The sequence below is a fragment of the Zalophus californianus genome, chromosome 3, assembly GCF_009762305.2.
Source record: "Zalophus californianus isolate mZalCal1 chromosome 3, mZalCal1.pri.v2, whole genome shotgun sequence".
In the NCBI taxonomy this organism is placed as follows: domain Eukaryota; kingdom Metazoa; phylum Chordata; class Mammalia; order Carnivora; family Otariidae; genus Zalophus; species Zalophus californianus.
Window position 1 is genome coordinate 140809243 of NC_045597.1, and position 27138 is coordinate 140836380.

Sequence of the window (27138 nt, forward strand, 5' to 3'; positions counted from 1 at the left end):
TGGTGAGGCTCGGGAAGGAGGACAATACAATTGTGAAGGGGCAGCGGAAGACTTCAGTACTATGGCTATGTTTTCTGTTTTAAACTGGTGTAAATAGAAGAATGTCCAGTTTATAATTATTCTTTATGCTGGACATAAATATTTTCTTTTCCCCCTTGGTTTATATGATACATTTCAGTTTCCAAAAAAGGAAATGGACAATACAATGAAAACTGGAGGGCCAAAGCTCTTGTCATTGCCAATATGTTCAGCACACATTCTTTTACTTTAATTTGCGGGGTTCCAAGGGGTATGCTTTGGCAACATACATGAGCAGTTAACAACTCGGTTCTCACTATGTTAATGGGAACACTGTGGCTAAACCACTAAATTAAAACTTTACTCCATGGGATTACTGGTACTAAAACTGAATGTTTATTCAGAGATCTACACATACACACCACAGTTTGTTCACTTTTCTCAGTCTTGTACCGTGTGTTGACATTGCCATGAATTACAGATAATCTACTAAATAGGATTACCTTCCTTCTCTACAGTCCTTTCCACGGTGTTTTGTCCACATAACTTTTATGACTTTGATGCTGTTGACATGTAATTTTAAGAATCTAATCAGCAAATATAGATTGATAATAATAAGTATTCAGACATATTTTTTTAACTATGTCATTTCTCCAAATAACCTCTAACTGGATAAAAGCTACAGTGAGATATTTTCACATGCAAAAATAAAATTTTCTTTTTTTTTAATTTTTTAAAATTATTTTAAGGTTTTATTTATTTATTTGAGAGAGAGCATGAGCAGGGGGAGGGGCAGAGGGAGAGAGAGAAGCAAGCTCCCCGCTGAGCAAGGAGCCCTGTGCGGGGCTCGATCCCAGGACCCGAGATCATGACCCGAGCCAAAGGCAGACCTTTAACCGACTGAGCCACCCAGGTGCCCCAAAAATTTTTTTCAAAAGTGGCAGAAGCCAGAACGTTACAAGAGTTCTCCCGTTTCTCCATAATATGTATGACATATGTCATTGTCAAGGTATCAAAGCACTTAATTCCCCTTTTGAAGTACCACCTGTCCAGTTTGACACCTTCCCCATAACCTTTCTGTAAGAAAAGACAATATTTCAAGCCTTATCCCCTTAAATGCTACAATATATTTAGCTGAACTGCCTATGAATTAAAGGACTCCCTCGAGCATAAGTTTGTCAGAAGATCCATATTTATTATCTGCTAGAAACTTTAGATGATCACAAAAATAACTTTCTCACATTAAGAAGTTCCTGGGGTTGCCTGGCTGGTTCAGTCAGCATAGTATCTGACTCCTGATCTCAGGGTAATGAGTTCAAGCCCCACACTGGGTGTAGAGATTACTTAAAAAATAAATTAATTAATTTTTAAAAACCATCTTTATCCCTATTTTTAAAAAAGCAGTTTTATTTTCAAAAATTTTTAAAGAAACTGTAGAAATATTGCTATTCCTTTTTCCTGTTTCTGTAGGGGTCTAAGTGATGAGCATGCTGTCTTATGTGAGCAAAGGGGACAATGAGTAAATGGGGTCATTTTCTTACATGAAAATAAGAAAAGGGATATTATACAGCTCAGCTGACTTCACATGCCACATAGTGTCTATCCAATAATTCTAAAGGTATATACAATTAATAAAATCCATATGAGTTGTATATTTTATTTTATAAAACATCTAACAAACTTTCACTATATATACAATTTTAAAGGGTAGGTCGCTAACCAAAATTAATAAACGTGTGAATATTGGAAGATATTAAAGTGTAGGTAATTAGCTTTATATTATATGCCTTCCACTCAATCTGAAATGGACCAATGATTTTTGTTAAGTAATATTCAGAATGGTAAAACTGATTTTCAGATCCTGATAGTACACAAGATATTCTGCCATGAAATCTCTAAAATTATTATTATGTCACATAGAAGTTTTTAAAAAAACAACAGAGGAAAGAAGGCTATAACCAAAACATGGCTTCTTGCTACCAAAGTGCTTTGTATCAACCTCGTACTAAATCATTGTTGCAGGCAACATGAGATAGAAAATCGAATAATTCACCAACGTTGAACCACAGAGGTTCCAAGCAGGCATAACACCTGTCTCCCCCTTGACTGACGTATTTTAACCAGGAATGAGGTACCCTTTAGATCCCACTTTCCATTAATGAAGATGTACCTTGTGGGCTTAATTACAACTCAGTCTTGACAGCAGGGGCTAACAAAGAATTTAGGCTTCCTCTATTTTGTGGTTCAGGGTACTAAAGAAATATATCCCAAACACCAATGACAGAAGACTCTAAGGTCTCTAATGGCTCTGCTCTTGTTAACTGGGAAGAACATCTTGGGAAGTGTACAGTAGGTATTTTACATGTATGAAAATGAAGGTAGTGAGCAGTTAAGCAACGCATCCAAAGCCATGGGCACTAAGTGACTTAGCTTGGGTATTAACATAAGACTGCTTGATTTTTCAAATCCACACAACATGCTGTGTCCTCGGGTTTTATATGCCACATCGTCTGAATCTTAATTATAATAATTTGAACCAACTTTGGCCCAGATCCACAAAGACTAATAAAGACTTACAGTTGGAATAAAAATTTTCCCTGTTGTATTTCACCTTGTACTTCTAAATTTGATCTCGATGGAGGTTTTAAGGCCCTTACTAATTCATCAGGATTGACTCCAGTTGTGAGACATAGAATGACATGCAAAGCAACAAAAACCTGCATAATTTCCTGGACCTGTCATCTCAGACCATCCACCCATAGGGCATTCTTAACATCTGACACCATCTTTTCAGATTGGCCTCTTCCATGAAACAGGATCATGGCAGTTGTAAATATCCTAGCCACAAATTCTTTCAACTCAACTGAAATAAAAACAGATGAGAAATAATTCTGACAATCCATATTTTTGCAAATAATTGATTTAGAGGTGCACTTACTGCAGCAGTGATCTGAGATAAAACAATCTACTTAAAGTCATCAAAAGAAGGAATTACCACAACTAAAATACTCTTCTGTGGTCCTGCAAAAATCAATACATCTTGGTCAAGTTTCTTAATAAATTTCCAAGGAAAGGTAAGTACTTTTGAGAGGTCATGACAGGGTTTATAGGCATAAACTATTCCTGCTTCCTCTAACAGGCAATTGAAGGCTCAGGACACTGGATCTGGATCAGTGTGTGGTACATCGGATGCCTTGGCTAGGTGTAAGGATGTGCTCTTCATGAGGTCAAAAAGGTGGAAGACGATGGCAAACATAGGTAGTATTTGAAAAGAAGGCCAAAGCAGAAAACAGAGAAGAGCATGTAAAAAAAAAAAAAAAAAGTCAATCAGAGAGGAGCAAGCAAAAGAGAAACAATCAAAGTACACTGTTTCAAAGAAAAAGACTGGGGAGTTCAGAGCCTTTGGTGCAAGGCCTGAAACAATTTACTAAGATGAGGGGATACTGGCCTCGCTGGGTGTGGGTGGTCAGGACTACATTTGAGATGCAGAAGGGGAAGATTTTATGGGTTTTTTTCCTTTCCTTTTACAGTACAAAGATGAATTATAAGAATTTAAATATAGATTTTAACCAGTATTGTCATAAAGACCATTTCTGGTTATGGTTCATAGAATGCAGCCTTATACTAGTACAGTCATACCTGGCTGATATTAGGTATTTGGTACACATTTGTGAAGTGGAATTTAAGAAATGGGTTTTTGATGAGAACCAATGCTATTTTCCTCACAGACAGTATCTGTCATGGGCAGATGATTCACACTGATACCTTATAAATAGCATGAATTCCTTAGGAAATTTCTCCACTAGGCCCTCCTTTCATACTAAATTCAAGATATTAGCCAAACCCTGCAGTGCTGAGTATACATATGTATGTATGATATATGTATGTATGTGTGTACGGATGTATGTGTATGTATGGCTGTATGTGTGTTTGTGTGTGTATGCATATAAAGACAAGTCAGGAGTCTACTGACATTAAAACTTGAGAGAGAGAAACTACACAATCTGGCTTTGTAGCAACAGAGAGTTCATGACTTTGGCTTTCAATCTTGGTCTTCTGAGCCCGTAGACAAGCGTCAAGTAGACTATTCATACCAATTACTCCAGCATCGCATGTGTAAGTTAGCCTTTAAAAGAGGTACTAAATGAGGCTTGTGATCTGTTTAAATTATAAAGGAATTGACATAATTATGAAACTGATTCTTCACATAATAAAAATGAATGCTCTCATTTACCAAGAGCCTACCATGGGTCTGGTATCTGTGCCAGGTGTTTGACATACATATGATATTCACAACAGCCACCCAAAGTGAGTATTATTGGCCCCATTATGCACATGAGGAACCTGAGGCTAAAAGAAAGTAAGTAAATTTACCCAATGTGAGTAATTTACCAATAACTGAGCTAGAGTGCCAACTCGGAGATGCCTGGGTCTAAAGCTTGGGCTCTTTTCATCATACTATGCTACTTTCAAGAGTTAGCTTACATGTGGTCAGGGCCACTGCCCATATTGCTGTGAAATGCAGCCCCCAAATCAGAAAGAGATCTGTCAGTGGTAATAAACAGTAGTTTATGTTCAACCTAATGTACCAGAACAGAGTCAGAAGTTAACACTGCCATTCTTCTTGTTCGCCAAATTCAACAGGGTGGTCACTCTTTTCCCAGTCTATGATTAATTATATTAGCAAAGGTTGACTTCTGCAGAAGGAAAGCACAGAAGAAATCAAGTATGCTTTCCAAAAGCTTAAAGCTCATGCTTCATGAAGAGTAGGCACATCCTGAATTGTAAATATCTTTTCCCAGGTGCAGCCCATTTCACAGAAATGATGAAATGACCCAAGAAAGTGAAGCTAGAATCCTGATTTTATTTTATTTTCCAAAAGCTGAAAGTTAATATATAAATATAATATATGATTTCCCAATATATTCTCTTAATTTAAACCTGTCATGATCATGGTCATAAAGGAAGTTCGTGGGAAGTGCAAACAATGCTGGATGTGATGCCAAAAGTCCTGGTTTCCCTGTCCCAGTTCTGTGACTATTTAGCTCCAAAATTCTGGGACATTTAACTTCTCTAAGCCTCAATTTCCTTACCTTCTAAATGGGAATAATGATTCTTACCTTTCACAGAAGTGAGGATGAACTGAAGTAGTACAGACTAAAGCATTGTATAAATCATAAAATGCTACACAAATATGCCACCACACTCAGAATACAGAGCAGGATTCAGACTAGAAGCATCAGGAACTCTCCATTTACCAAATCCTGTCCCCACAAGGCTTGCTTAACTTCCTGTCTTGTGTTATGGGAGATTTCCCTAGATGTTATTTCCAGGATGTTATCCCTCACCCCACTTATTATATTTGATTGCTTCAGTGGGTGTCTGTCCCCAGTAATCAAACCAGTCCATGACTAAAGCAGCAAATGCCCCCAAAGAACTTCCCCTCCAGCCAAACAGCAAAGAGCTGTTGGACCAATAAATCACTGCCGTGGCTATAACTTCGATGCCCTACCTACAGCTCACCTATAGCTTCCAAAAAGTTTCACAGTAAAGAGAAATGTGCAATTTATTCTAGGATAATCTGCTCACTTATACACTCCAGAGCTCCAGGTCATTTCTCAGAGACATGTACATCTCGTACTTTAAAACGGATATACACACACTTATAAGATCTGCAAAGAACAACTGTATCTCTGCCTTGCAGATTATCAATATGTCTACAATAGTGTGGGAAATTTGTTGACGATTTCCTCTAGTTAATTCCTAACGATGCAAACAGATTATCTTAACAGGTTTGGTACTGACCAGCTGTGATGAGAAATGAAAGGTTTTTTCTTTTAAAAGGAACTATCAGTGTTGTACACTCACAACTCAGCTTCCAGAAATATCAACTGTGTAGTCCATGTCAAAGTTGTCTCACAACTTCAGTAAAGGGCGTTGTGAAAAGATGTTGCTGAACAGCTTGTTACACAATGTTTATACATTGTGTATAACACATATACATCAGAGGCAGCTGGTCGTGTGCTTAAGAATACAAATTGTGGCTCCAAATAATATGGGCTCAAACCCTGGCTCTCCAACTTATTAGCTATGTGATCTTGGGGAAGTTAATTAACCTTTCTGTACCTGTTTCTTCAACTGTATAATGGATTGATAATTGACCTACTTTATAAAATTGTTGTGCGTAATATATGAGTTAATATATATAAAGTGCTTAAGACAATGCCTGGCACACACTAAGCTCCTTATAAATGTTAGCTATTACTACCATTATTATTTTGCCAGTACAGGCATTAAGGGGTTACACTGCACACAGTGAAGTTTCCTGAGGCATCTTGTCCCAAACTCTCCAAACATGATGCAATTGCTGGGATCACTAGATGTAAATAATCAATATCGTCTGATGTCAGTGGGTGTGAATTGCTCACACAGCTTCTGTGGTTTTGAATTTCATATTCTGTCAAGGAGCCTTCTTCTTTCATGGGCAGTACTGGTACAATCTTGAATATGTGAGCAGAACATGAGTATAATCCCTAATATGTCCCATAGTAGTCAAAGTGTAGACAAAATCAGACAAGGTGGATTTGCATCCTGGCTCCGCCACTTACTAGCTGTGTAAACTTGGGCAAGTTACTAAACCTCTCAAGTCCAGTTTCTTCATATGTAAAATGTGGAAAGTAATAGTATCTATCTCATAGAACTTTATGAGGGTTAAATAAGACAATTACATGTTAGCACAGTGCCTAGTACATATACTCAATAAATGTTAGCTATTGCTATTAATTTTTCTTTGGTTTGGTTAGTCCAGTTGATACGAGTTCTTTGCCTGTGTGTAAATCAAAAAAACAAATTATGGTAGCAACTGATACTTTAAGGCTTATAAAATGAAAGGATAAAATTTTACTGGCAGAAGTCTTTTCTTGTGCCATTATAATGTCAAATTTAGTTCACTTTAACATGCATTTTTGGAAGTTTTTTTACAAACCTTACAATATAAAACAATTCTGGAGTAGTTGTCTAAGTAATTTATAGAAATACGTTGAGAAAGTGGTTGACCTCTGTAACAGAATCATCAGGGCTTCCTTTCTACTAAGGATTTTTGTTTGTTTATATAATTTTTAAAAGATTTTATTTATGTATTTGAGAGAAAGAGAGAGCATGAACAGGGGGAAGCACCAAGGGAGAAGCAGACTGCCTGCTGAGCAGGGAGCCAGATGTGGGGCTCGATCCCAGGACCCTGGGATCATGACCTGAGCCGAATGCAGATGCTTAACCGACTGAGCCACACAGGCGCCCATGTTTGTTTGTACCATTTAAGAATTCAGATCAGAACTTCAGGATGAGAAAATCACAGAGTTAAGACAGAGGATATCTAGCCCATCAAAGTCAGGCAGACATGACTTAAACATGGTTTGTCTTTGGCAAAGCTGAGCTAGCCAGTTCATCTTTGGTTCCCTTACTTTTCTCAATTCATGAACCTTTCCTGGTCCAACTGCTCTTACCAAGTGGTCAATTTATTTCCATTAGTGTTAACTGTTAATTAACTTTTTCACTGATGGGCTCTCAAAGATGTTTAGAGATTCTTAAAGTTGGAAAAGCCAGAAATACTGGGGGAAATTAAGCTATAATAGTAGAATTATAGGTTGCAAAGTTGTGCAGAGAACATTATCTGATATCTTTTGCCCACTATTGCTATGTCTAAGACCTCTCTTGTTTGCGTAGACTCATTTGTGCTCTTAGATTGGAATAATTCTGCTGAAAATAAAGAGGCTCAGATGCTATGACATAATAGTTGGTTATACCCTGTACTGCAGTTGATGAGAAGACGCAAAAGCAAACCTGAACCCAAGTGATATCTTAAAGATATCACCCAACGGCAATACCAAAGAATGGCTTAGTCCCAGCTTTCCAAAGATATATATTTTAGTATATGTGCTGCTGAAGCGAGCACAGCTTTCCAAAGATATATAAAGACAACGTGTTGCTCCTCAAATAGAGCTCTATTACAAGTCTCCTAGTCCACACCTCCAGCCAGATGGCAGCCCTGAGCCACTCCTATAACATTCAGGAGCTGCCACTGTAACTTCTGAGGGACTCAGACATGTGGCTCATTCAAGGCTAAGCATATCTTGCTAGAAAGATACTAATTGTTCAACTCGGGCAGAGGTGTTTTATAAGGTTTTTCCTCTTCCTTTCCATAATTAACATGAAATTTTAGAACTGGAGATCTTAGAAATCATTTTCCTAGCCCTCTCATGTTACATATAAAGATTCTGAAATCCACAGGGAGCAGGTTATCTGCCCAAGTTCCCATGGATGATGAGTGGAGAGCAGCCCAGATCTGTGTCCCTCTCCTGTTCACAAGCCTTCCATTGTTCATTGCCTTCAAAGTGGCCCCATCTTCCTAGCCACTGCTATCCAAGACAGACTCCTTGTCGCCTCATAAACATTCATGTGGGAAATGATTACGAGCAGAATTAGAGATACATTAGAGGCAGATTCACTAATGTAGGTGAAATATAATGGTGACCTGGACTGGGGTTGTGGCAGCAAACATGGAGAAAAGTGGACAGATCTCTGTTAAAGAGTATATCAAAAGAACTTTCTGATGGATTTAATATGGTGTTTGAATAAAACGAAGGAATCAGAGAAGATACCTAGGTTTCTGGCTTGGGTAACTGAAGATAAGGAAGATAAGGCAGGGGAAGGAGAGTGTTGGGGCATGGGGCAGTAAATAAAGTGTTTTCTCAATGTTTCAGATAAAATAATCTATTTGAGAGGTGGCGTGGCTTATGTGAGAGGAAGAACGACTCTTCCCCCTTTTCTGGATTCCATGAGAATAGATTTCCCTTAACCTTCCAGCCTTTGGACCCACCCCTTGTTCCCCCCTACAAAGGCATGGTGAGTTACCTGATTAGTATGCTAGGGAGACGAATTGGGTATGCACCCCCGCCTCTTGCTCCCCTTAATGTTCTAGAGTCAGGCTACCCACAGAAGGCATTCCTCTACTCTTGTTCCTTAATGCTCTAAGTTTCAAAGGGATAGGTCCTTATGTAGAGAAGTTTGTAGGCCTCTAGCATTGTCTGTATCTGGGAGAGTAGGTCTATTTAATTTTGGAGGTGAATACTATAAGCCTTTGAATATAAGCCCATAGGCCAATACCTGTTCAACAAGTTATTCCTCTTCTGTCTTCTCTCGCATCTCAGCCAGGTCAGGGCAGGAAAAAGGGATGTTATTTATTGGGTCTTCTCAGAGTCCAGGAGTGGGAGAAACAGTGATAGAGGAACACAATCGTCCTAACTCTGACACTTATGGCCCCCGTAGCCTCAGGAAAAGGTCTCCAGACTTGCTTTAGCAAGCCTCTGGCTTATTCTTCAGCTTGGTATGTTTACAGAGAATTTGAGAATTAGAAATGCATTCATAATAAATGGACTCCTTTATCAAGGAAGGGAAAAATTATCTTTTATAAAGCTGGAGTGATTAAAAAAATACACATCCACACGTAAGTCAGCTATTACCTTCTGCAAGAAATAATGAAGCAAGATGCAGGTGTTAAGTTTCAATGTGGTTTTCAGTCAAGAGAAAATATCAGTTCTAGGAAACATAGCCACACGGCTTATAAAGTTTGGTTAACTTTCCCTTTGATGGATTGTCACGGAAGGGCAGCAGCAAGTCCTGTGGCTGAATTTTACAAGTGACTAAGCAAGTTTCGGAGCATTAATACATTGGGGGAAAAGCAATATAATAACAGAGGTGATTAAATCCCACATGCTTCCTGGTGGATTCAGGAGGATGGAAAATATTTCTTTTCTGTGTACAAAAGGGAAAAAAGAATGCTGCAGGAGACATTCACTAAGAGGAACTTTAGGTTAAGAGAGACAGGACCTCAAACAAGCAATCAGCCTGAAAACTGCTGGCATAGTAACTTTGGTGTTGCCATTGCTAAAAGCTCCTGGTAGGTACTAAACTAAGAGATATACCAAAGAAATAATATTTATCATTGTTCTCATTTTAATAAAAGGCTGGATGCTATATACCAATTCTTTAAATACCATTTCCCTGTCACTTGTTCTACTTAGAATATACTCGAGGGGCAAGGTCTTTTTCATATCGCAAGGCATTGACCCTGAGGAAATAAATTACAACCAAGGGCCACATGGGATGACAGTTTGAAATGTAATTAAAAGTGTGTGTTTTAAATATATATATATTTCATATATCTGATTTTAAAATTAAAAAGAAAGATACAGTCACAGGCCACATAGAAGTAAAAAAGGAAACTCAGTTGTTTTCTTGAGGGAATCCTATGAGATTTAAAAATTTGCTTGGGAAATTAAGAACTGGGAACAAATACTTATTCTCATGTTACAGCCATTTTATGTGAAGGTCAGTAATGTCAGGGAGGGCCAGAAGCAGACAGGGAAAAGAAGAAAAAATAAGGCAAAGGGGGACAGGCAGGATGAAGGACAGGAGGTGGAGTGGGGAGAACAGAAAAGGCAGGAGGGCAGTTGGGAGGAATGAGGGAAGAATTAGTCAACAGGAAGACAGGTGTGGAATGCCAGAAAAGAGGAAACGGAAAGCACAGGACAAAGAAATGGAGAAAGGAAAGGAGAGGTTGAAGCAAGCCAGCAGTGAAGGGAACTCTGAAATGTAAATGTGTTTGGTAATGTGTTTGTTGACACTATTGTTCCAATGAGCTCTAGAGCATTAGTGATTGTGATTGTGATTGCTGTCTTTAGAAATGCCATTTAACCTCTCAGCACAACTGGTCATGGACAACTTTAGAAGAGTTACATACTTCTCAAAGGACCATTACCATTTTCTAGGTTAACGATAGATAATCCAAATAAAAATATCTAGAGTCTAAAAAAGAATCTGACAATCTCAGAGGATGCTTCCTGGAAACAAGCACAGACTAGAGAAATGAGAATACTTGTGGTTCTTTGGGGGAAGATAGAAGTGGTGGTGGTGGTGATGCATTCCCTTTCATCAAAGGCTTGGTGCTGGGCTCTCTGTATACATTAATTTGATTTAAATTACCACCCCTAAAGCAGAGAGCTCCTAGTCTGACCTTTTACACTCTCCCTAGTGAATCAGTCTGCCTGGCCTAAAAGACATCATTACTGCCATCTAAATAACCATATGAAAAGAAGAATACATGTCCTTTGCTAATCACTCTTTTCCCAAGGCCCCAGGCCTGTTATGTTAGTCATAGCTGATACCTTTATTCTCTTGCTTTCATCCTCCCAGCCTTGCTAATTCTTCTTCTCTATTGGTAACAGATGAATTGCTCGGTTCCCTGTGCCTTCAGTTCTCTAACATTCACAGCCTGGACCGCCAAAGCCTTGTACCTGACCACCTGACCTGGGAACTCAACCCAGCCTTATGTATGAGAAAATGAAAGAACCCTTGGCCTATAAAGTGGCCTAGCTCAACATTATCGCTAAACCCCTGGTCTTAATATGACCTTATAACCTAGTACTAGTTCCTAGGCTCCTTGCCCTAGTGACCGAATTCTTGATCACCTTCCTTTTCTTCACTTACTCACATAACAAATGTTTATGGAGTACCTAACTACTACATGCTGGGCACTGTGCCACACACAGGGAGGGCTGTAAAGCTGAGAAAGTCACAGCATCTGCCCTCACAGAGCTCACAGTTTAATGGAGAGAAAGACAGGTGAGCCAAAATTAAAATTACCAAAAATGGAATAAATAGCAAGAGTCATATGGGCGAAGTGTTATGGAAGTGGTAGAAAAATAAAAAACTTCCTTGGGGAGTTTGCCATCCTCATTATTCTTACAGATGAAAACATAGTGTAGGCACCACCCTGGAATGGCTTTATGGGTATGCATCCAGTGCAGTCACACTGAGCCCCATGCTAAGAAGGGTCCCCTATACACACACTTGAAGTTCAAGTTGAATTAGTGTTTTTTACGTGAAGTCAGGTGGAGCATGCCTTGGGGGCTCCCACAGTCCAGCTTCCTGATGGGTTTTCAGTCTCCTGCTCCCTGCCCCGGCCCCATGACCTTTACCTCTTTCTACCCAGGGTTACAACAGGTTGATGGGGGTTGAGATGGGAGGGTGCCCACATTCTACTCTTGCCCTCCGTTCCCAATGAGGTTGTTGGCATGGGTCTGAGGAGAATCAGGAGCCTGTGGTGTCTTGGGGTAGAGCAAGACTCTGGCTGCTTCCACTGCAGGCTGACAGTATCATAGCCTGTCCAGTAAGCAACTCTGTGGTGGCCTCCCACCCACCCCTGATCCAGGTATGACATATGTTCTGGCACCGAGGCTGCAGTCCTTTGGGGTGGCCCATTTGCTGTGGGTGGGGGTGGCTGGCCTGGAAGGATGACGAGAACCCCATTTTGATTTTTCACTGGGTCCGACAAATTATGTAGCCTGGTCTAGCTCCATCCCTTGTAACCTTCAGACCTTTGAGATTAGAGACCACAATCTCCTCAGAACATTTCCAGCCTCCAGAGTCCTACTCTCCAGTCCATTCTCAACAATGGAAACTAGAACAGCAAGACTCCTCTCCCCATGTCTTCCAGGTCCCTTTCCAAAGCTGGTTTTCCCTCTCAAATCTTGTTCTGAGAAATTAATCACGCATGTGAGCTGCAGCCTGTGACAACCAAGAGGACCTGCTAGAGAGGATGGCTCCCCACTTGAAGATCTTACACTTCAAGCTGTACACTATGACTAGATGGTTCCTGGGCGGGGATCCACTCTGGGGTGGGGCTGAGCTATAGTTGCCAGCCTCCCTGCAGTTGGGTATGGCTACATGCCTGAGTTCTGGAGCCTAGAAAGACAAAAAGTGGGAGGAGGAAATAATGTGTGCCAATCCCAGACCTGACCCACAAATCCTCCCGTGTTGTTTATCCATTTCTGCCTCCCCTCATCTGCTGACCATACACTGAAGCCCCATGTTGCAGGTGTGGAGGCAGGGAAGAATGCCCTCTTGGAGGACGGCTACCCCTCAATCAGCAAGAGCTGCTGAGCTTCCCAAGAGGGAGAAATAAGCTACTGCTGCCACTGAGCTTGCGAGCTGTATCCATTAAAGCAGCTACAGTTACTCTGTTAATAAATACATGTGTGGAAATTTTTGAAAAATACATAAAAGAAAACACAAAAGAGAAAAAGAAGCCCACCTTTATTAATGTTCTTGTGAATCATCTTCTGGCCTTTCCCCATGCATTATTCCAAGTACTTTTTACTGAGTCCTCACAATGTAACAAACAGCATGTTGAACACCTTTCATATATGATATCACTTAATCCTGACAACAACCTTTTAAGATAGGTATCATTATCCCCATTTTAGGGCTGGGGAAACTAACAATTGCAGAAGTAAAATACGATACAACTCTCAAGGGGTTGGGACTGGGAATCAAATTCAGTCTGTCTGATTCTGAATTCAACTCCCTCCCTCATGCTTTTGTTGTTGTTATTATTGTTAAGAAAACTGGGATGCTACTGTTTTATAAATATGCTTCATTCACTTAATATTTTGTGGGCAACTTCCTCTGATTAAATGTTCCATTTTATGATGTACTATAATTTATTTATCCAAACACTTAGTTAGGTGTTTGGATTGATAAGCTTACACTATTATAAATAACACCACCATGAATATTCATATACACAAATTTTTGCCCATACCCATAAAAATTTCCTTAGAATGATCTGGAATTGCTAAATCAGAAGTTAGGACTATTTTTAAGGCAAAACCTGTATATTGACCAACTGTCTTACATCAGTGATTTCCAAAAGGGGGGAGGGAGGAGGATTTTGCCCCCAGAGGCCTTTGACAGTGTCTAGAGACATTACTGTCACAACCGAGCAAGCATCTGGTAGGTAGAGGCCAGGGATTCGAAGATGTCCAAAATGCCAATAGTGCCAATGTTGAGACACTCTAAGCTACATAATGGTCTCATGAGGGTGTGTCACTCTTGAGACAAAACAAGGGCTACAACAGGGCTCTTCCATTCATTCAAACATGATTCACCAAAGATCTACTTACCATATGCCAGATACTGTAGTAAGTGCTAAGTTAGCATTCAAGGAGGAGGGTCAGATCAACAGTCAAGAGTAAAGAGAGGAGGTGGTTTGGAAGTAAACTGTACCTTCCTTTGCTAGAGAGAAAGCACATCAGTTTCATTTTATAGCTTCATATCTTTCCATATCATTTTCATCAAGTGATTTCCATATACTTTGGCATTAAATTTTACAGTCTCACAAAGTTGCCACGTGAAATGATTAATTTTGTTACAGTGCTACATACATAAATGCTTGATCCTTCCAGGTTATCTCTAAGAATAAAATTGGTTGCTTCTTCAACAGAAACTCAAGGTCTTAGGTATAAAACATCCCTACGATGACAGCGGTTCCTCTTTCCCCTGTTGACCTTTTTGTTCTTTAATTTAACCTAGCAGATCATCTCAATTTGGTTAATTCAGAGGTGGAATAATGTTTTCCTGCTCTATTTTAAATTAGCACGCACTCCCTGAGTGCCAGTTCCTTTCTGGTTATTCAATGGGACTCACAGCAGGCATGGAAAACATAAAGGGACCAAATCAGAAGCTGCTTTTCTGTTTCTTCATTTAAGAAATGGATGGCGGGGCACCTGGGTGGCTCAGTCGTTAAGCATCTGCCTTCGGCTCAGGTCATGATCCCGGGGTCCTGGGATGGGGCCCTACATCCAGCTACCTCCACAGCGGGAAGCCTGCTTCTCCCTCTCCCTCTGCTTGTGTTCCCTCTCTCGCTGTGTCTCTCTCTGTCAACTAAATAAATAAAATCTTAAAAAAAAAAAAAAAGAAATGGATGGCAACGAGAGAGGGGGGAAAATGCCTTGGATCCCAGCTGTGTTAACAGCCTCCTTTCCAGAGATTCTGTGCTCCTCAGCCTGCTTGGTCAACGCTTGGCACATTCACTGTCACTGGCTCCTCTCCTCCTCGCTTCTCTGCATATCAATCTCTGGATTATAGTAAAAAGGGGATGCCATGGCTGTCCTGGGCCTTCAAAGCCAGTGCTCAAAGAAGAGGAAGTAAGGGAAGAATCTGACCCTGCTCTCACCTGAAGACAGAAAAAGGAACCAGCCTTAACAGATGCAAAGCATATACCCTCCCTATCAGGTAGTAGTCGTTCTCTAGAAGCAAAAAGCAGCAGCTAAGGGGGAAATGCAGATGTTCCATAAAGGTGGCCATTAGAGGTGGGATTATAGCGTCACCTTTCCAGAGGACTTTATACAGAAAAACCTAGACTGGTTTCCTTAGCAACCCTGAGACAATCTTTCCCACAATTTCCCAAGCCTACATTTAATTCCATTACAGATGTTATTAAAATTTTAAATATGTAATCATGCACACATTAAGTTGCCAAATCCCCATAAAAACTATTAGGTTATTAAACTGCATACAGCCATTTAAATGAAAAAGGAGTAACATCTAATTTCTTTAAATTGAAAAAAGTAAAGGTTAGGACATTCTGACAATCTGATAAATAAAGGTAGCATAAGTACAAGGATAGTGCATAGCATAAAATCAACAACATATCTAAACAGAAAAACATAAAATAAAGAAAGCCTATCTTTTATTTGGTGTATAGTCAACACATTTAAAATAAAATTGCATCACAGATTCCACCTAGCCTAATAAATTATTAGAGCTTGATTATAAGCACCATGATTTAGTATTCATTTACCCTTTAATGTCAGCTGCTACAATTTATTTAGTTTATAAGTACTAGATCCAAATATTGTCATTTAAAAAAATCTTTAGGATTTCAAGAATAAAAGTACAAATGGTCAATCTGGAGACATTATGGGGGAATTTACAGCACAGAAACCCAATGCATACTTTTGGGATTACATGTTATATTAGAAAAACAGGCATATTCATCAGTTGTAAAAAAAAATTAACTATGTTTGTTAAATGCACGATATGTGTTATGGCCAGTAAATCCTGACCGTCTAAAATTCATTTAAAGCATTTGGTTACTTTACATTTTAAAGCAATCATTATCTATGTATAAGGCATCATGTATGTATGGTACTATCCTGAAATGTGCCTGAAATTTGTTTTAATCCAGTATGGTAAGACACAATGACATGGAAATGATTGTCTTGACGGAGGAAGGTTATACTCACAGATCCCTAAACACAGGAGGCAGGGCACACCATGCAGGGCCCTATGGGGAAGAACCAGAGTCAGTTGGGAGGCAGAAAGGGAGAGGGCAGAACATGGCCCAGAGCCTTTACTGGGGTTATCTTGGGAAGAAATTGCAGGGTAGGGTCCCTGGGTCAATTTAGTATTGGATAGTTTGAAGAATTTCAGCAGGCTCTGGACTCTAGGGGTGGTCCCTAGTTGTCTAGGACCCTGGGGTGACATAAGCAAAGGGATTCTGGCTTGGTGTGTGAGAGTTTGCTAAAGGAGATTGTTGGGGATGTGGGCTCTTTGGGGTGGTTGGTTAGTATATCACAGGTGCACTTGCAGGGGAGTCCTTTGCTATCTCTAGGAATTAGCTACCCCTAAGAGGGGCAGTCTTTGCAGGATCAAGGCCACCAAAACCAGAACATCTAGAATACGGAAAATAAGAAAATATGGTCAATAGAGGTACCACCACATTTTAAATCAAACTTCTCCTTTCATGCATAAGGACCTTTCCGGGCCAGTCCCTGTGAATAAAGCCTGTTGTACTGTGCATTTAAAAATATGAATAAAGTCTTACATTTCTTACTTTACCCTTCTGAATATTCTTTCTTGTTATCTCATTAGAATCTAACACTGGTTTTAATAGATAGATCCTTACAAAATACTATGGGATAGACATGTCTGGACATATTATGCCTTTATTATAGCTGAAAACAGTAAGGCAGAACTGGGAATAGAACTCAAGACGTCTATCTCCAAGTCTAGAGCATGTTCTATTACACGCTGATGGCTTTTACAGTTTAACAAGAGGATTAGTAATTGACAAATTCATTTCTCGAGTAAATGGGCTTAATCAGGTTGTTTAGGGAAAAATTCCATTAATTAGACCAAAGTCATCTCATCCCTGTTAGGTGTGTTTGGTCTTGGCTGCTTCCTATGGAGTTTCTTCTGGGAAATAGCATATGGGGAATAAACAAAATTACTTGGACAGAACAAGACAGCCAAATACCAATATGGCATTCCTGAACTCATTTTCAACAGATTTCAATCACTATTTTCTATATACTGATGAAATTCAGTGTTCACATCAAAGATGGATATTCCCACCTGACTTGGTCTCTACACACACTCACATTCCTGGTGAGTATAATAAGAAATATCCCGATGACTCTGAATAGTCCCCATTTGGCTCTCCAGATGCTCTTACTGCGTTTTACTACTCTGTTCTGTGCCAGAAGACTGACTCCCATGAATCGTTGTGCCAGGGAGGACTCCCTTTGCCCTCTTGGTTTCAACCAAGCCTGGGTTAAACCCCTGAGTGACACTGACAGGGGAAGAGGGTGTGAGGAGGGTAACATTTCCTGGCTCCCTCTCCTCCAGGTCCTGTTCATCAGTGGCTGCATTCCTCTCCCTCAGGCCACAGCTCTAGCTGGGTGGCCCCTCTCCCACAGCTGGAACTCTCTCTCAGGGTTCTGGTAGTTGCACCCTCCTTTTCAGAAGTAGGGATGGTGGTTCATTTCTATATAACAAGGGTAGTTGTATGGTTTACCATTAGATACTCTGTTATTTCAGCTGGGAGGAGGGATGGAGGGGTGGTGTAGCAACCAGCCCAGTTTATTGATGCTAACTATAGGGAATAGAAGGGGAAGAGATAGCTCTCACTTGGACATGCCCCATGGACATCTAATAACCACATCTTGGAATGAGTAGTTTGTAAATGCAACCATCTCAGAACTGGAATTTTTTTACACCTTTTAAGAGTATGTGAAACATAAGAAATATAATCAATAAACTTGAAAGTGCAATGTTCCCAAAAAATAAATAATTACCAGGTTAGTCAATATAATCTCTCATGTCTGAAAGGACTTTCAGAGAAAAATTCTAACATCTCTAAGACCTTATCCTGGAAGGAGTGTTTTACCTTCAAGAAGTTATACTGCATGAATAGGGGTAATCATGAGAAAACTAGAAAATTCAGTTAGCCAGAACAGTCATGCTCCATTTTATGCTTTGGCCAAGAAGAAGTTGGCAGTGAGCTGTTGCTAGTTTGATATTTGGCTAGTGGCAGTCTATGTTCTCCATAGTTTCCACATGGAATAAAGTAAAATTAAAAAATAAATAAATAAATATAAGTGAAGGGGGTCGGGAGACAGGGGCCCAGCAGTTAATATGAAGATTTGATTAATACAGACAAGCAATTCAGATAATTGACCAGTTATCTGGGCTTCGTAAGCCCTATTTAAAAAAAAAAATCTACAAAATCAGGTCTAAAGAGTAAAAGATGTGCTCAGGGGATGAATTTCCTGGTTTAGCTATCTATATGGCCCGCACAGGCTGAACTTTGTGCTTAGAGGTGGCTGAACTGACCACATAAAGGGTATATTAGTGTAACTCCTCAGTTGAATAGATTTGCATGAATCCATACATGACCTACTGCAGAATGTGAAATGAAGAAGTCATGATCTTGATCTTGAGGAATTCATGGTCAAGAGGTCATGTAGTATCCAAATAGTTATAATACTATGAAAATAGAAAGAAGCACATTAAAGCATTACAGAATATCAAAGAGGGAGAAATCCTGTCTAGTTTGGGTGGGATGGGGCAGGGATTAGCAAGGGTTTCATGAGGTGGGGCTTTGAGGGGTGAGAGGATTTAAACTGGCAGAGAAAAGGAGAAGGCAAAGGTACAGTTATCAGTGTGCATATAATAGTTAGTGGTCAGTAGAGGCCACACTGGGGACGGTAGGCATGAAGGCTCTGCAGTCCAAAGATTTCCTTTTGAATCCCAGCTCTCTCACCACCTGAGTGACTTTGAGCAAATAACTCAACCCTTTCAAGCCTCAGTTTCTCCTTCTGAAGATGAGGGTGGTAATAGCTACCTCTGGGAACTGTCTAGAGGATTAAAAGAGACAATGCTTGCTAATGAGCTAATGCCTGGCTCATAATTAGTGCTCCATAAATAGAGTTATTGTTAATCCACAGTGGAGCTTCAGTTTCCCATCTATCATTATGCTTAAATTCTTAAAAAATTGACACCCTTAAAAAGCTCTCAAAAGTTCCTCATTTTTTCATTTAGATAAAAAAGATTCCTTGTACTAAATTTGCAGTAGCCTAAAGCTATATTTTATGATAGGAAACAATTTATCATTAATGTATAAAACCACTGTTCAACAGTCAATGAAACCAACCAATTAATAAGAAACCATTGGAATTATAGAAAATATACATTTTTTTAATACCAGGAAGCCTTCTGTACTATTTTAATCCCCAAAATAAATAAAAATAAATTTAGCCTGAAAAATGCCTATAAATAGCCAGGAACCAACATTTCTCCCCAAATATTAGAAACCCAACCCACTCTTTTATGACTAAACGGCTTCCTTTATGATTCAAATTCCACTTTCCAAAAGAATGTGGTTATATTGCAAAACACCACCCTTAAAATAAGTAACTAAAGTAGCAAGTAGTGGATGTCAAGGATCTTGTTGACTTTCCTATAAAACGACTCAAAGCTATTTCAGAGGAAAGCTTCATATGACTTTTCAACACTATATTAAACATGAAACACTAACTTCCAAATTAAGCTAACCTTGTAAATAAACAGGTGACCCAAACCTCAGGAACCAAAATAAATTGGTCAGATTAGTAAACATTTAGCTTATGGGTTGGGAAAAAATTAAGTTAACCTTAAATTACCTCCCCATGATTCTGTAGGAACTGTATTTCTCTGTAATCTATCCTCATGTACAAAGCAGCAAATGCAATTTGTCACTGTGTTTATCATGATCATGTGTCTGTCAGGAAGAGGGGCTGAAACAGCAAATGCTTCCTGCTTCAAGCACAAAATCAATTCTGGTTCTAGGCTAGTGAACATGTTTGTGGGCTTAGGGGAATTTTTAAAACACTATGTGCAAGGCTGAAACAAGAATTCATGTAACTCCTTTAAATACCAGCCTTGGGGTAGGATCAACATCTGCCTTTTAAGCAAATCTCAGCAACTCAATCACAGGACCCATGTCTATCAGCAGTGGCTCATCAGGGAATGAAGCATACTCCTCACTGAATTTTCTAGATATATGAAATTAATACCTTCTGAAGCCAAACACATTTAAATGTAGTTATTTCAATGGAGATTATTCTAAAATGAAATTCAATGAAAGTGAATTATAAAATACCATTATGCATATTCTTATTTAATACATATAATAAATATGTCAGTATAGTAGAATGCATTCTTAAATATGACTTTGTGTATAATTTTTGTTTGTTTTCCATCTCTTTTCATCAAGGATAAGCAATCAGCTCTCCGCCTTTCTTATATTAGGAGAAGGCAAAGCAAGATTTGAAGGAGAAAATATGGAGAAAGAGTGATCCTGGCAGAAAGGATGAAAAGCACAGAAATAGACGAGCACAGTCCAGGCATTGAAAATGGCACATAATGTAATTAGAATGGAGCTGAGGCCATGTGAAAGGAAGCAGTAGACACTAGCCGAAACAAAACTGAACTTCTCCACCTAACACTCAAAATGACTCAGACTCAGGCCAGCTTCATGGACACATGACTGGTGACGTTGCCTCGGGGCCCCCTGCCTGAGGTTTAATGTTATGCTATAGGAAACTCTTAATAATTTTATCTTTGAATTTGTGCTAAGTGAAGTCCAATGGAACAGGGGCATATGACCCCAAATCTTGAAGCCTTAGTTCGCACTCAGTCTTCGCTCCCACTGCCTGCCCAGGACCGGTTCTTGGTCATTTATCCATGTTCTGTTGTGTCCCAGGCCTCCCACCTCATCACCCTTCCCCTGTGACCAGGGGCTACAACCATGTCACCCTGGTTGAGTGAGAGGCCACACTCCACATCTGCCATTGCCCTCTGCTCCTGGTTGGGATCTGGGTGGGAGTGTGGGGAAGGTCAGGTGCATGCCCCATGCCATCACAGAGAAGAGCAAGGCCGTGGTTATCCTCACCCAGAGCTGGCAGCATTATGACCAGTTAGGCAGGGAACTCAGTGAGGGTCCCTTACCTACCCCCAATTCAGGTACAGAGTTTCTCAGCATGGAGGTTGAAATCACTAGGGGGTTGCATGTCTGCTGTGGGTTGAGGCGACATACTCTTGGGAAGAGAAGATTAACTTCACCTCCAACCAGGCTCCTGCTTTACCATTTTGCACTACACTCCACAAATTACATAGCTGGCTCTACTTAGCATCTCTACTCACCCAGCTTCTTTTCCTGTTATTGATAACAGCAGCACCCTTCTCCATATCATCCAGGGCATTATCTTCCCTCCCTCTTAGCCCAACTCCACACCTGCAGAACATCTTCCATCTGTCCCCTGCTGCCCATTTGCACTGTCCCTGCTTTAATTCAGTTGTTCATCATGGCTCCACTAGATCATCATAATAGACAATTATTGCCACAGCTTTGAGCCTCCCCCTGTTCAATCCATTCAGCCACTGCCACCAGGTTACCCAAAACACCACCCTGATCCTACTAAAATGTTTTTAAGGGCTCCCTGTAACTGTTAGTCACCGACTGTTAGTAAAATTCAAGTTCTTTAGTCAGGCATTCAAGGTTCTTTCTTCTTTTGCCTTCATCTTACTTTTGCATACTCGTTCTATAGCATGGGCAATACTCTGGCCAAATGAAACCATTCACTGTGCCCTATACACATCTTGTGCTTGCTCATTACTGTGTCTCGGCTGAAGCCATTTTACTACACCTGGATCATGAGCCCCAAACCCACAACCGTCTCCAACGGTGAAATCTAACCCTTTTTTCAGCTTGAATGGCACCTACTCCATGAAGTCTTCCATCATGAGGCCAGTCACAATGGGACTCCATTCTCCTCTGAGACTAATCATTAATCTGCAACATTTATTAAGTACAGCGCTTAGTATATACTTGTTTGTATATAGTATATGCCCCTCAAATATAAGTGTTTGGAGGGCAAAAAAGCATGTCCTCTCACCTTTGTATACCCACAGTCCCCCTACCCAGGCCTTAGGTAAAATAGGCGCTCAGTGTATGTTTGTTGGAACTAATGAATAAATGAAGCTGTAGTGTAAGCAGATCAGTTTTCTGAAACCCTGGCACACCTGTAACCCTTCTGCGTCATCCCCTTTCCTCCTCCCAGGTCACCTAACAAAACATCCTGGCTGCTTTTCAGACCCAAAGCCCATCAAACACCTGTATCATCATTATCAACACTAACAAAAATATCATCTCACACTTTTTATTAATGTTTAAAGTGCTATATTCTGAATGCTCAGAATAATCTCAAAGAAAACACCTGTTACTTGAGTGCTCTTATTTTCAACCTCTTGAGGGCAATTTTTTCATTACTATATTAAAGTGGGCTGTTTAATAACTTATAACTGTCAGGGGAAAAAAAGGTAAATGGCAGTCACTATGATCCATACTGGATACCTAAAATGAATTTTTTTCCACTTGCAATCTTTTTCCTTCTAATTTCAAGTCTGTTTTTTAGACAAATTGAAGAAAGTAATGAAAAGTAATGAAATAAACTAAGGAGTTTTTTTGCTGTCAGAACTTGTATTCGACTTTAGTATTTCATTAAATAGTCTACTCTTGACTCCAGAATGTCTTGCTTATTATCATAATTTCATAAGTATCTTTAACGCTTTTCTCTCACCCATATTCTAAACGCAAGAGGATCATCAGCTTTATTTTCAGATGATTAAATTTTGAAACGTTGTATCATAAAAATTTTACCTCCCGAAGAAGAAAAAGAATGCTAGTTGAATCTGAGCAAGAAACACCTTAAAAACATAGTAGGTAATAAAAAATCAGAGAAGGATGGTTATATTTTTACAAAGAAACTTCAGAATGTTTACAGAGGATCAGAATTACAACAACACTGTGATAAAAGATCATACATTTGAAAGGTTGTCGGTTTTCATTAAGAGAAATCTATAAGAGTCAGAAATGGAAAGGATGGGGGGAAAATGCTAGAATTTAGGAAGGATGCAGCATTAATACAACTCCGTAAAAATTATATTGCATGAGTTTCTAAAAGGAACAAAGCATAAAACTTTTGATAGGATAGGATAGGGTCAAGTGTTACCAATCACATTTAGAGGAATCTGAAGTAGAGAGTAGAAGGGTAGAGATATTTCTATCTTCCTTGAATGTAAAGATGTTCTAAAATACTTATTTAAGGGTGGAACATGGCTCAGGGAAAGAGTAGGTTGGTCAAAATGTGCTGAGTCCACATCCCTCAGTCCCTGATCAAGAGAAGAAGAATTGAAAATGAAATAAAGAAAAAGAATTCTAGCAGACTAGTATCATCATTATCATCATAAATTGTTACCATTTCCTGAGCAATTGCAATGTGGCAGGTACTGTTTTAGGGGCTATAATGCGATACCCATTTTATTTTCCAAACAATTATTTTTATCTTTGCCACATAGATGTTATTATTCCCATGTTGCAGATGAGGAGATTGAGACTTAGAGATTAAGAAATTCTCCCAAGGTCATACTAATGGTGACTACATATTATGGTGCACCATAATAAAGAAAAAAAGTATTGTTTTTGAAGAAGAGTAGCATTAAAAAGTGAAGAAAAACACACCACGTTAAAAATATAGAAATATATAGTAGAAGCAGTGGTGAAAGGAAAGAGAAACTTTTCTTCATTTCCGGTCGAAATGAAGACAAGGCATGATGCAGACAGATCTCAAATTCTCAGCCAGTATCACACCCTCCCCCTACCTGCCTTTTGCCAGTCCTCCCAACAACCTGTCTTCTCTACAGCCATTGCTGCCACCCTGAGGACTCTCCTTTCCCACTGTCAGCTTCCAGATATCAAAGGCAACTTTGCTTTCATTCTGTCTTCAGAGTACGAGTAGGGCCCAAAAGAAATATCAGCTGCTACAAACCCGATTGTCTGTAACTCTGATAACACCTCTAGCCATGATTCCAGGCAGCAGGAAGGCAAGTCAACTGCTGAGAAAGCTGGGAATTCTGCTCTGGAAGAAAAGGTGGTTATGGGGACAATATTAAATACAAGCGAGGAGTTGAAGGAGGAGAGCAAGAAATAAAAGCTCATAGAAATAGGAGAATATCAACTGAGGAAGAACAAGAAAAAGTAAAGGCAATGAAGAGAATAGACTGCAATTCTGGGTTCTAACAAGTGCCATCCAACTAGGAAGGGATTTTTTTTTTTAGCCCAAACACACAATAAGAATGTGGAAGGAATGCGAAGGAAAATACTTTGTGATTGTTCAACTTCTTACAGAATCTTCAACATCCCAACTATTAAATGTTTCCTTTCTTCCTATGCCTTTCCAAGATCACAGAGAAGCAGACACTTATGAAAGTTCATTCATTGCATTGCTTGACCTAAAACTATCAGTCTTCAAGGAGGGTACAATGAATAAGGCACTTAATCAATAACAAAAGGTTAATGAAGAGGGTATTTTGACAGGCATCCCTGACTATGAAAGTGTTATACTGACAGATGCATCACAAAAATGTGAAACTTGGTTTTAGTCCAAGCCAGTCAATTTTCTATGTAAAATTGTCAACTTTCAGATGAAATGGAGAAAATTTTGCCCTCAGTCTTCTTCCCACCACTTTTGCTATTCTGATCAACAGCTACCAAACTCTAGAGAAACAGGTAGCTCTATTAGACACTGGAAGAAGTGCTCATCAAATGACCACAAAACTTTCATAACCAAGGATAAGAACTTTCAATTCTTATGAACCCTGAAGAAGTCTCATAGAAAGCACATCCAGTTTCATCATGTTCAGTGAATAGATACTAAAGAAATTAGAACTGACTGGCTTTCGGATCTGGCATCTAATATCAAGTTCAAGTCGCCGTGAAAATGAAAGGCTTAGAAATACCAGAAAACAGCATGTTGGGTTTCCTTTTCCACTTGAAACTAGCGTGTTTACCCTGCTGAGTGCCTCTGGAGTTGCTAAGAAAATTACCAATATTTGTTTGTTTCACGAACTAAAAACCTACGTGCTCAGTCTTATCAAAAGGTGACAGCAGCAAATGCTATATTCAAGCCTCAAGATAAATAATCCCTCTATTTGTCCAACCTTTCTAAACTCAGTAACAGAAACAATTAAAAAGGCCCACTCTTCCTCTGATTTTCCTCCTCTGTTCTTCCCTACCTTGAAATGTATGCAACTTTAAGCTAAGGGATGTGAAAGTAGTTTGGTACTTTGTTTCCCATCCAACTCTGAAAGAATGAAATTTATTACAGTCCCAAAAGACATCAGAGACACCAACATCCCATTTTCTTCAAACTAACACTAGTATTCTGGAGCAGACGTTTTTTTTCCAAGCACCTCACAAATGCATTCTAAAACCATACAGGGATATTCTTAAAGATAAGGAATCTTGACAGAGAAACATGTGATATTAATGAGTGCAAAATGTAGTCCTTGTGATATGTGAACTGTTCACAAACCACTGTGTGTTTGGAAAAGACCATTACATCAAAGATGGTGTAGTTAACATTCTAACCGGTCTAAACTCAGAGGGAATTTAAGTAGCAAGATTAGTATTGTAAAGAATCTAAATTAATGTGTTCCTGGATGCCAAAGGGTAACAGAAGGCTCAGCTTCTAAGCCAATGGGGCTCTGGAAGGGGGACAATGCAAAGTCCTACCTGGTAGGCATCAGGAATGTTGACCGTTTCTCCATGCTCCCCGACATAGCCAATGATGCCTTTGCCCCAGGGGACCTGCACCTCGTTTGAGTTCTCTGTGCTGCTGCAGGGCAGCAGTGGGGTTCCTGCATGCACATCAAAGAATTTGGAGACCAAGCTCTTCTTGCCAGCAGCTGCCCCTTCCACCAGGAAGAGAGAGCAGCGGTCAGCATCCACCATGAGGCAGACAAAGATGAGGATCTTGTAGCTCAGGCTCGTAAGGTCAAGGTCATTGGAGATATCCTTGACCAGTTCCAGGAAGAACTGACGCTCATTATGCTTTTTGAGGTGGCACTTGTAGTCCATGGCCGTAGGGGGGTACTGAGGCAGATTCACCCTCGATTCCAGCAGGGCACTGAGAATGTGGGCCGTGGTGGGGGGCAGGGAGCTGGCCTTCCGGAGAAGTGCCCTCCGCCGCACACTGCTCAGGGGCTCCTGGGCCCGGGAGGTCACCTGTTCATCGTAGGTCCTGTTCACGTGAATGGCCTTGGAGCGAGCAAAACTCTTCCTGAGCTCTTTCTGAGAAGCTCTCCGCTGCAGGCTCCCATCGCCCCGGCTGCCACTGGCCCAGCTGGGACTCAGGGGAACCCCACCACAGTCCGCGCCACCCGGAGCGGGCTGGCTGTTGGCCGAGCTATTTGGTCCAGTGCCACCAGCAACATTGCCGCTGCCTCTGCCACCACTGTGAGCCAAGCTGCTGGTGCCGGCCACTGCGGGCCTCGGGCCTACCGTCCCCTGACTCCCACCGTGCCTCTGCAGCCACTTCTCCACCATCTCCTGCTTCCCCTTCCGCATCAAGTAATCTTCAAACAACTCTGGGTGTCTGTCCAGGAAAGTTTCCACCTCCCCAAAGTCCAGGCGGGAGGCTGTCATGATCCCAGACACAGCTTTCACGGCCACTCTACACTCGGACCAAACGTTTACCTACCCCAGTCCTCTAGCTGGTGCTGCACATGTCTACCCCCACCAGTCTTCCCAGCTCCGTGCGAGATTCTGCGGAGCAGAGGAATCTCAGCTGGGAGGGGCCCCTTCCTTCGGGCTCGGAGAGTGGCTGGCAAGAACCCCACCCCCTCGTCCTGCTACTCCTGCTCCGCACAGGTGCCCCCACTGAGCTGCTGCCGTGGCCACAGTTCCAGTCTGGAAAGTCCGAGCTATCGCTGTTCTGGCTCCGGCTGCTGCCGCCGCCCGCTGCCGCCGTACCCGGCTGAGTGGACCACTGTGAAAAGGGAGGTAGGGCAGGACACGCCCCTGAGTGAGGCACGGAGCCCGCGGCTGGGGGGGTGGGG

At 40.6% G+C, this 27138-nt stretch overlaps 1 protein-coding gene across 1 annotated transcript in view; it reads right to left on the reverse strand.

Moving 5' to 3' along the window:
• The window catches only part of PDE11A (phosphodiesterase 11A), a 387294-nt gene extending 360413 nt beyond the window's left edge, over nucleotides 1-26881 (reverse strand). The window contains exon 1 of the mRNA XM_027589688.1: nucleotides 25814-26881. Coding sequence (XP_027445489.1) covers nucleotides 25814-26725 — 912 coding nt within the window. The 5' untranslated portion in view covers nucleotides 26726-26881. The remainder of the gene's footprint in view (nucleotides 1-25813) is intronic.
• Nucleotides 26882-27138: the final 257 nt, after the last annotated feature.